The following is an 11,059-nucleotide window of genomic DNA, read 5'->3' on the forward strand; positions in this document are numbered from 1 at the left end:
GAGGTGCTTTCAACCAACTAATAATTCTATCCATTTCACAGAGTCCACAGACCAAATGTCTTCCCTCTTGTCTACATTTTCTTCCAAGAAGTTCTCTCAGCAATACTTTCTCGTTTCTAAAATGACTATAAAACGCTACACGAATCATTAGGAGTGGCAGGGGACAGAGAAAATGGAAATGGCATAGCAATGGCAAGCCAGAAGCAACTGTCCTAACTATGGCTCTGTATAGAACCAGAAAACTCTTGGAAGTCCAATTCTTAACCCACTGCTGAAACTTACATAGGGCCAAATAGAATAAAGCTACGGTGTACTTTGTAAAGGCTTTTGGTGTGATCTGCATAAAGAAGCATAAAACAAAACGACAAAAACCCCCAACTCATTCAGACCTCACAACAAACTCTAGTTAGCAAATCAAATTACACAGGCACACACACTTAGAAGCGTTTGCTGCGAGCTCGGGTGGTGTGGTGATGGATATTGCGTGAGTGACTGTCTACATGCTTTTAAAACTGGCTAGTCGTGTGTTTGCTTATGCTCTGGGGGACAAGAGCCTCAAAAGCTGGGGCTGGGTAGTGGGAACGGTGACCGGCTCCACTGGCCTCGCCCTGCAGTGTACGGATTGCCCTTTCTGGAACACTCAAACGAATCATTCCATCCCTGAGGCCCTGCAGACCCTGACGTCACGAGATGGGGGTGGGGGCGCAGTCCCACTTCTTGCCTGGCCGCCAGCGATAAGAACCCTTGGGAAGAATTCACCGCTCCTTTTAATACAGTAATTATTTTTCTGCTTTCTGAGGGTGGGGGCGGCTCCTGCCCAGAATGCCGGTCTCCTTCCCTTCAAGAAGATGCCCGGGGATGGCAAGTTTGCCGGAGAACTTCCTAGGCGAACCCTAAGCCAGGAAGAGAACTGGCAAAGGAAGCAGGGTGGTCTGAACAAGGCTAATTTCACCTCCTAAGGCCAGAAAGGGGACCCGAATTTCTGTATTATCTCTAGAGTCCAAAATGGGAATCTCTTGCCTTCCCTACCACCTAATTCCGCTGGACAGTAAGAAAAGTAATAGCTATCAATGAATCCTATTTTGTGTCAGTGGCTTTGTACTCATCTTCTGCCAGGTAAAGATGTATTATCCCTATTTTACAAATGGAAGATGGATGCATCCTCCATTCCTACCTACTCTGATCCTAGAGGGGCCCAATATTCCGGGAAGCCCAAATCGCTCCTGTAGTTTCCCCACAGCCACGCCAATCCACTGCCCCTGGCTTCGGAAAGTACTGAGAGCTCGATTACTAATGCTGAGCCTTGGCACCAAACAAGGACAAACAACCTTTTAAAAGTAAAGGCCTGGGGTGAGAGGCCAGAGGAAAGCAGAACTTGAGTAGAATAGTCTCTGACTGGGGAAGTCTGGGGCCTAGAACCATCTTTGGGGTCACGAGGTCAACATGGAGAGGGCTAGGGCTGGGGTGCAGGACGTAGAGAACTCTGGAGAAGCAAGGGCCTGAAACACCTCCGGAGGCATTCCAGACTGGCGCGACACGGGACCGTCCAGGGCTGAGAGAGGAAATCGGGCCGTTTTGGCAGGGTCCGGGCGGAGAAAACTCGAGCCCTACGCAGCACCTTCCCAGGGAGCCCCATGGGGGGCCTTGGCTAGGGCCACGGTGACGTCAGGTCCCCGGCCGGCGCCTGCCAGCCTCAGCTTCCATCTGCCCGCGCCTCGGCTCCGGCGCGGGCTGCGGCGGGCTCCCCAGGGCAGGCGGGGGGGTGGGGGGTGGGGGGTGGGCCGCGCGCTCCCGGCCCTGCGTCGCGCCCGGCACGGAAACCCAAGAGAGGAAGGCAAATGATAGTTCAAAGCGCCGAAATCTTTCCTAACAGTGCACACTTCATTCTGTGCACGCAGGCAGACGAGGGTAATGTAACGAACGACTCCTTGAAGCTTTTAAATCACCTGACACTTCTTTGCAAAGTAGAGCAAGCACCTCAAGTCCAAAAGCCCAGAACCAGCAAATATCTTTGCGTCCTGAAATGAGAGGACGTTCTACTTGCTTTTGAAGAGAAACTGAGTACACCACTCAGGGAATCGGAAATATAACCATTACACACCAAAATATAAAATAAAATCCATCTAGACCTGCATACAGAAAGAGAGCTCTGCCATGGGAAATCTTGGCCTTGTCTTAGCAAGCCATCCTCCCAGAGAAGTCTCACAGTTAGAATAAGAAAGTCAAGTCCATTATTTCCTGAAGGCTATAGAAGCAAAACATAAAAACTGAAAACAAGAATTGTAAAACTGGCCAGCATTGTGAGAAGGAACAGCAGTTACAAGTCTCCCTGGGTGATATCAGAAGCAGGTTTCCAGGGAAGTTTTTAATAGAAAATAACTATGAGAGAAACCAAACAAATTCTCTGGTTTGGGCAATTTCTCTGTCTTTGGAAAGCTCCTTCCACAGCTGCTTACTCTAGAACTCCAGAGGCTGTGTCCCTTTGGATTTTATCCACATTTTCACAGTAAAGTTCAAGTGTTTCTTCCCCTTCTCCTGTCTTTAAGGGATCCACCTCATAGACGAGGTCCCTAAAGAAATCCACCCAACCATCTTCCAACTCTAGTAAAAAAAAAAAAAAAGAAAAAAAAGGCGCATAGAAAAGAAATAAATCAATCCTCATCCTCAACCTCACTTGTAGCTGTCCAAAGCAGTTTTTGCTCTGAAAGCAAGAAAAGGCAACATTAAAAATAATAATAATAATAACAGAGTGAGATGCAAATTATTTTAAGGCAATAATGGGAGGGGGGAGGTGCAAAGTGTTGGAGAAGTGTTAATTCAAGTCTCTGCTAAGGCTCAAGGGGAAGGAAACTCCTTCCATAAAGCAAAATATGAGGACCTGTTTTGCAAAATTCTCCAAGAGCAAGAAATAAAGGGGGGTAGGATATAAAAAGCTCTTTTCATTACAATAAATAAATAAATAAATAAATAAATAAGCAGCACCAACAAGCAGGCGATCAAACCACAGTCAAACTTCAATCTCAAAGCAGTTAGCTATAAACTGTTAGCAGTTGAAAAGTAAACCTGTGCACACAAAGGCACTGTTTAAATTTCTTCTTGTAAGGGTTCTAAATGAAGACCCAATCACTATGCAGTTAAGCGGTATTTCTTGTCCCCCTGAGGCGCTGATCAGTTCTTTTTAATGTGAGAAAACTGGCGGCTCAAAACCCGTCAATGGAGCTCCCACAACAAAAGTTCTGAAAAGCTGAATGAATTGGGTTTGTAATTACTGCATCCCGTCCCCCCACCCCTTGCAGCTTATCTCTTATTCATTCACCTTATATTATTGTCAAGGAATCTTACTCTCAAAATCATTCCCTTACCATTTTACCCAGGGCCCCAGAGGAACTTATGACAGAGCAGAAATGGAACACTTGCCCGTCCCCCCCTCACCCCACTACACCTGGAAATGTTCAAACCAGTAGGTGGGGAGGGAAGGAGGGACTATCTTGTACCCCAATTTACTCTGAGACTACTAGAACTCAGAGTACTCAGCCTATGGAGACTTCCATTTTAAAACCCCGAATTTTATTGGCAAACAGCAAATGTGTGCCCTTCTAAATTCAGAACCTGCCTGAGTCTTTGAAATCCTGTGACATCTCCACTTAGAAAAGGCAAAGGTTATAAATAAACCCCCTCCCCTCTCTCCCCAAACTGCAAGGCCCTAAAAAACCTTTCCAGACATGATGTAGAATCTAAGGTAACTTATTATGTTCTTCTTTTTTTTCTTTTAAAACAAAACCAGTAAATGAAATAGAAAAAGAAACTACAATCCCCCCAACTCTCAGCCCAGGAAAAGGTTTTATGAAAAAGTCAGCTTTAGAATGCCAGGGCTCTGTGTGTATTTCAATCCAAGGCATGGCTGATGGAGAAGATTCTCCTGAGATTTCCTACTGTAAGAATGTGTCGGTTCTAGAAATAAGTACAGCTATTATTACAACCAAATCTACTAGCAGACTAAATAATTAATTGAAGCGTTGCTCTTTGACCCTGGAAAAGTCCAGTAGGGACACGTTTATAGTAATAATACCTCCGAATGAGCCCTTGTCAAATATTCATTTAGTGGTTAATGTGAGCCATTTTCCCCTGGGACTGTCTGTAATACCAGCTTCCCAGTATTGGCAAGAAACCTTGCTAATCTACTACAGCTCAGCAAAATATTTTAACGCTCTTTATTTAAAGTAGGGGGCGGGGGTGCGGGGAAAGAAAAAATTGCAGAGGGAACAAACTATAATCTCATCCTTCTACACATTTCCATTCCATTTATAAGGTTAACAAAACATTAAATTCACTCTTTTGACTGGAAATTGAATGGTTTTTGTGAACAGAATAATATCCCAAGGAAGCAACTGAACACTTCAACAACTAACTTCAGCACTGAGAGATAACCATCTCTGGGCAAGTTTATGGGTTTACCCCCTTCTTGGAAATCATATTATAATTAAAATATTGTATGTTCAATATTAATCTAGTCATGAAACTACACATCTTGGGGAATCATTTAGCCCAAGCAAATAAACAATAAAATATATGACATTTTCTTCAAATGCAGTTTATCAAAAGAATTTATATTTGCGAGCAAAATATTTTGGCTTTCATTTAGGTAGGAGATATGGAGGGATAGGAGGGAAAATGGGAGTTCTCTTGTTTTAGGCAGACAGTGACAATCACTCAAAACTAGTTCAACTTCCTAAAATTGCTCTCTTCCCTCTAGCAAAATATTTGAACTTGAGCATTTTGCCAAAAAGTTGTTGCTTTTTTAGTCTGATCCTGTGGGCTCTTTTTTGTTCTGTTTTGTTTTAAGGGAGCCTAATGCAGTGCAATTACTCTAAACCCTATACATATTTCTAATATAGATCTATTTTTTTTCAAATATATACACTCCATATAGTTGATTGGCTCAAATTCCGGGAATATCCTCCCCACCCCCCCAGCAAGATCATTTGGATCTTTATTCAAAGTTTCTTTTATTCGTATGTGTGAGCAAGAACTGGCGAATGTGCTCATTACCACGTGAATAATCCGTATATGCATTACAATGGCTGGCCAGGCCGGGGGAAATTCTTTTAGAGTCTCTGCATTAATTAGGGGGGGAAATGCCTCGCTTAGAATTGGGAACTGGCATAATAATTGTCCTTTACCCTAAAATGAATTTTTTTTAAAAGAAATAATTGAAAACCAATACACACCAAAAATAAAGCAAACCACATGAAATGAAAATACAGAAAATATGAGGATATCTCCAGCTGAGCCCAAAACTAACATTAGCAACACCACGAGAGGAGAAATACTTTCTTGGAAAACGAGAAGTGCAAACCAAAGGGCTGAGCTAACTTAGTGGCTGCAGCCGGTATTTTACTCAAGGGTGGAAGGCGCTGCCGGATTCCAACTTCTCCAAAGTTGTAGCAAGTTGACACAACAAGCCCTTGAAATTGTGGGTAGCAACCCACGCTCTTAAGAATGCCTGACTCGTGGTTCCTGGTCCCCTTTGGTGGGGGAAGTTGAGCGAGGTAAGCAGTAAATAAGGAAGAAAAGTCCCTGAGTCGGTCTTACAGATTCTCCGGCTGCGCCAAAGCGCGGGTCGGTTGTGATGTAGAAACATCGCTAATTCAAAGACCATGGCGATTCCCCAACTTTTCCGCTCCCACTGACGACAACTATAGTCTTTCTTTACCTTTCCTAGGGCAAAAGAAAACAACAAATCCAATCTTGTTTCCCCACCCCTTTCCCCTCCCCCTACTTCTCTACCACTGTAGTAAAACATGGTTAACAGATCAAAAGCATAATCATCTCCCAATGTGATTAGACCGGACAAAGTAAAATATCTACCTCAGAGTTGATTGTTTTCTTCTTTAATATGGCTGTTGCCTGGCTTCTCTTTTGCTCGTTATCAGCTGCAGAGATATCCGATTTGGGACTACAGGCTTGGACCCGCGCTGCCAATTTAAGAAATGGAATACGTGGAGGGAGAGAGAGGAAAAAAGAAAATAAATAATAGTAATAAAAAATAGCCGTGATAAGTCGGGGGGGTTTCGTAAGACGCTCTTTGCTTTCCCTCGCCCCTAAACAGGAAAATGTAGAAGAGAAAGTTTATGAAGCCAAGGAACAAAGAAAGCAAACCACTTGTTTCCTCTCAAACAATAGCAGGACTGAAGTAATCCAAACACCCACCCAGCAGATGAGCACTTTGCTTGTCTAGTTTGCAATTATTCCGATACAAGAAGCATCATTTTCCCCTATAACCAGGTTTCCAAAGGGCCATTGTGCATTGAGGAAAACGAAAACAAAACCAGCCAACCTGGTTCTGATTTGGCTCAATACCCCATCTGCTGAGCTACATGAAAATTTTCAGAATTGACTCCTTCTTCCTGGCAACAAGTGGCATAAATCAGTTTTAAGTATAAGTCCCCATCATGCTTATTCATGCTGCTTAGAAAAGGAGGGGGTGGATTTACAATATATGCCTCTAGTTTCTATTTTAGAAATGACATAAGCATTTCAATTTTTTGAGAGTACTTATTCAATTAATCATTCAGACATTTATTTGTTGCAATTAACATTAGCACATGCTACTGGACTAGAATATCAAGGTTTTAGGTATTTTGCTTTCTTGGCTGAGCACAGTATATACCCCGAGGAGTTATGTATATCAGTGTTATCCAAATAAATGAAACACTCAAGCATAATTTCAGTGTCCATATTTCAAAAATTTATTTATCTCAAACTGTGCATAATGGAGTAAAAACTTAAGTTGAAAATGTACCTGTTATAAGGATGGTATTAGTTCAAATATATACATGGATTCTCGGCAGACTGATTCAAATAATACAGAGCCGAATCTTTAAAATACAACTACGGAAAATAAAGGGGGGGGAACCTTAAAATATCACAATAAATTTACAGAAATATTACAAACCATAAGAAAATATTTCAAACACAGTAATTTATGTTGTTGGGTGTTTTTTTTTTTTATCTGAACAAAATGGAAAGTTGGGAAACAAAAGCTATTATAAATTACCACGATGTCAACCTGTATGGCCATTTTTGCTTTTAACAGTAAGTTAAAAAAAAATTTAGTACAATCTAAAACTTTTGCCCCTTTAAAGAAGACCACGGAGATGGTTTTGCCAGTACTCTAATTTTTTCCTTTTGTACAATTTTTTAAACAATTAAAATGTCCAAATCTGGATAATTTTCTTCTTTCCACGTTTGCAACTGTCCTAAATTTCAGCTGCAGAATCAAAATTCAGCAAGAAGCCTCTCCTTGAAAAATATTGGCAAATTCTCAGCTTATAAACAATGGACATTTTGATTGCCATGTTTATCTCGATAAATACTGTACAAAAGTTGCTTGCAAATATTAAAACATTTTTTCGTCGCTTGGAGACTAGCTCTAAATATTATTGGTAAAGACTTTTGCAAACTTTCTGCAAAGCTCCTACCGTATCACTAGAACTTTTAAAAAGTTTTGCGTAGTTTTCTTTCCTCCAGATCTATACAAGGTCCATTCCCTCGCCCTCCCCACCCCACCCCCCTGGTTTTCTCTGTACAAAAATAGTCCCCCAAAAAGAAGTCCAGGATCTCTCATAAAAGTTTTCTCGTCGGCATCGCGGTTTTTGCTTGAGTGTGGATGGGATTGGTGTTCTCTTTCGCAGCTGTCATTTGCTGCGGGTGATGACTTTTTTTTTTTTTTTTTGAGCGTACCGGGTTTTTCTCCATGCTGTTTCTTCTTACTCTCCTCCCATTTCCCTCGCTTTTCTTTGAAAATTTCTCCCCCCCCCCCCCCCCCAGTTCACTGTCCGGCCCTCACATGTGCGAGAGGGGCAGTGTGCCGTTAATGGCCGTGCCGGGCACCGGGCCGCTCTGGTAGTGCTGGGACATGTGAAGTCTGCTGGGGGCGGCGGGCTCCGGCACCTCGGCGCCGGGGAGGTACATGCTGATCATGTCCCGGAGGTCCCCGGCCTGGCAGGGCGCCCTGGAGTGAGAGGAAGAGGTAACCACGGGGGGGCTGGAGCTGGCCTCGGACTTGACCACCGAGCCCATGGAGCCAAGCGCCATGCCAGGGGTGCCCTGCTGCGAGTAGGACATGCTGTAGGTGGGCGAGCCGTTCATGTAGGTCTGCGAGCTGGTCATGGAGTTGTACTGCAGTGCGCTCACGTCGTAGCGGTGCATGGGCTGCATCTGCGCGGCGCCGTGTGCGTTGAGGCCCGGGTGCTGCGGGTAGCCCAGCTGGTCCTGCATCATGCTGTAGCTGCCGTTGCTCCAGCCGTTCATGTGCGCGTAGCTGTCCATGCGCTGGTTCACGCCCGCGCCGAGGCCGGCGCCCACCCCGACCCCGCTCGCCATGCTGTTGCCGCCCGGGGCCAGCAGCCCGCCGGGCAGCGTGTACTTATCCTTCTTCATGAGCGTCTTGGTTTTCCGCCGGGGCCGGTATTTATAATCCGGGTGCTCCTTCATGTGTAGCGCACGCAGCCGCTTGGCCTCGTCGATGAACGGCCGCTTCTCCGTCTCCGACAAAAGTTTCCACTCGGCGCCCAGGCGCTTGCTGATCTCCGAGTTGTGCATCTTGGGGTTCTCCTGGGCCATCTTGCGCCGCTGCCCGCGGGACCACACCATGAAGGCGTTCATGGGCCGCTTGACGCGGTCCGGGCTGTTCTTCTGGTTGCCGCCCGCCGCCGCCGCGGTGGAGTTGCCGCCGCCGCCGCCGCCGCCGCCCCCCGAAGTTTGCTGCGGGCCCGGCGGCTTCAGCTCCGTCTCCATCATGTTGTACATGCGGGCGCTGTGCGCGGGCCCGGCCCGCCGGCGGCCGCCGACCCTCGGCCCGGCCGGGACTTTGGGGGGCCCGCGGGCGGGGGGAGAGGAGGAGGGGAGGCGGGCGGGGGTGTCGGGAGCGCAGGGCTCCGCGAGAAAAATCAGGCGAAGAATAATTTGGGGGAAGAAAAGAGAGAGAAGCAAACTGGAATCAGGATCAAAAAAAGAGCTTCCCTCCTCTTCTGGCCGATCCTGCCGCCGCCGATGATTGTTATTATTATTTTTTGGAAAGGCTTAAGCCTGGGGCTCAAACTTCTCTCCCTTTCTTTCTCTCTCCTCTTCTTTCTCTCAGTCCTAGTCTTAAAGAGGCAGCAAACTACTTTCCCCCTTTTGCAAACACTCTCTTCTCTGCCTTGACAACTCCTGATACTTTTTTGAACAAGTTAATAGACAACCATCCATGTGATGGGGGCTGTCAGGGAATAAATGGGTTTCCAGCGACCAATCAGCGTGCGGCGGCTCCTCCACTCGAGCCCAGCCTCGCCGCCGGGTTTTGCATGAAAGGGGGCGGGGCCTGCCGCGCCGCAGGCCGCGCGGGGGAGGCAGGGGGAGGCAAGGGGAGGAGGGGGAAGGAAGGAGGGAGGGGGAGGCGGCTCCTACAGCCAGCCTGCCAGCCACTGAGAAACCTTTGTATCCCCTCTCGCAGCAACAGGTCACACCACACGCCTTTTCGAAGGAAGTGGGTAAACAGCACTAAGACTACGATTTTTTTTCTTCTTCAAACTTAGTATTGATTTACTTTTTGGTGCGGGCCGCTGAGTTGGGGAAGGGGCGCAAGAAGCCGCTAAGGTGGTAGGGTGGGGCAGGGCAGAGTGGGTGGTTCAGGGCGACTGTCCTACTAGTATTTCAGGAAGCAGGCAGTGCAGGAGTTGGTGTGTCATTGTTCTCTCGCTCCTCCGCACGCTTCTCCCCAACCCAGCCTCGCCGGTGCTTCTCCCTAACCTCGCTCTTCCCCTCGCCCCTCTTCCTCCACAGGTGCCAGCACTGGCTCACCCCTTTCTCACACAGTCCCGACAAGTTAGGTAGGAGGGAAAGCTCTGTCCTCAAAACCCTCCTTGCTGCCACGCAGTTTGCTCTGTTTTAAGCATAAATCCTGGTTGGACTATGCGGCCGACTCTACAATTAAGGGGAGGCCGGACCTGGGGAAGCTGCGGCGAGCCGGCTCTTCCCTGCCCCGCTCAGCTCCGGCCGGGACACCATAGCTTGTCCCCTTACCCCCAGCCACGTCGCCCACCATCTTTCTCCATTCAGTCGATGGAGAGAGGATGCCCCCGCTCTCGTCCTCTCTCCCCATTCTCCCCCTGAGCCTCCCCCAAAGCAGGATTTCAGTTGGGCCGGTTTCAGAAGGAGGCTGGGGGAAGAAAAAGGTCCACAGAAGGACGCTCAGAAGCGCAGGCTACGGAGCAGCGTAACTTCAACTTCCTGGCATCCCACGGCACAGTATGGAGGTGGGCCGCACTCACAAACTCCCTCCCACGCAGAGTTCCCAGGACTCGAGCAGAACCAGCCCTGCCATTCCCCTTGTGACTTGTACTGTGGTGGCCGCTCTGCCCGCGCCGCCTGGGTCTGGGGCAGCGCTCGGAGGGGTCGCCAGGCCTGGGAGGCGGGTGTGGTGCTCCCCAGGCACAGGTGCAGGCGGTGCAGGCAGGAAGAAGACGGCCAGGACTGGTCCTGGGGGGCGCCCAGCAAGGCCGAGGCTGGAGGAGGATAGGATGGAGGCGGGGGTAGGGGCTCAGGAATCCTGCCCGCCCAGGACCCAAGAGGGTAATTTTAGCCGCTCTCCCATTGTCCTGACGTAAAGATTTCAATAGGTAGGCGCTCAATGCGGAGAGCAATGGCAGCACGTCCGTTACAAATAGGTAGTTTTGTTTCTCTTGTTGTCGCTACACGGAGTCAAACAAAGCCCCGTCTAAGTTTCCTTCCACTCTCTTGTTGGGATCTTTGTGGCTAAAATGCACTTGACTACAAAGGGTGGGGGGGGGGGTGGGAAGAAAAAAAAAACCTGTTGCCATTTCTTTTTTATAAAGGGCTTAAACCATCAGGGTTACTTATTTTCTTTCTTCTGTAACACTCTCTCCGCCCCCTCCTCCCCTGATCTATCTACCCGTACTCACCCTAAGAAAATGTACTGAATAGTATCTGTCGGCCACGTTCCATTTATTATCTTTACAAAACTTTGCATTGTTTTGTTCCTTACTAACCTTCCCAT

At 47.4% G+C, this 11,059-nt stretch overlaps 1 protein-coding gene across 1 annotated transcript; it reads right to left on the minus strand.

Annotated features, from left to right (window-relative positions):
• Nucleotides 1-7,845: 7,845 nt before the first annotated feature.
• Nucleotides 7,846-8,811, minus strand: SOX2 (SRY-box transcription factor 2). The gene has a single exon (XM_028101155.2). It carries the CDS (start codon nt 8,809-8,811, stop codon nt 7,846-7,848), a length of 966 nt encoding a protein of 321 aa, XP_027956956.1.
• Between the last annotated feature and the right edge of the window lie 2,248 nt (nt 8,812-11,059).

The sequence above is a fragment of the Eumetopias jubatus genome, unplaced genomic scaffold (genome assembly GCF_037043125.1).
Source record: "Eumetopias jubatus isolate StellerSeaLion01/CBP00866 unplaced genomic scaffold, mEumJub1_p1.0 scaffold_1, whole genome shotgun sequence".
In the NCBI taxonomy this organism is placed as follows: Eukaryota; Metazoa; Chordata; class Mammalia; order Carnivora; family Otariidae; genus Eumetopias; species Eumetopias jubatus.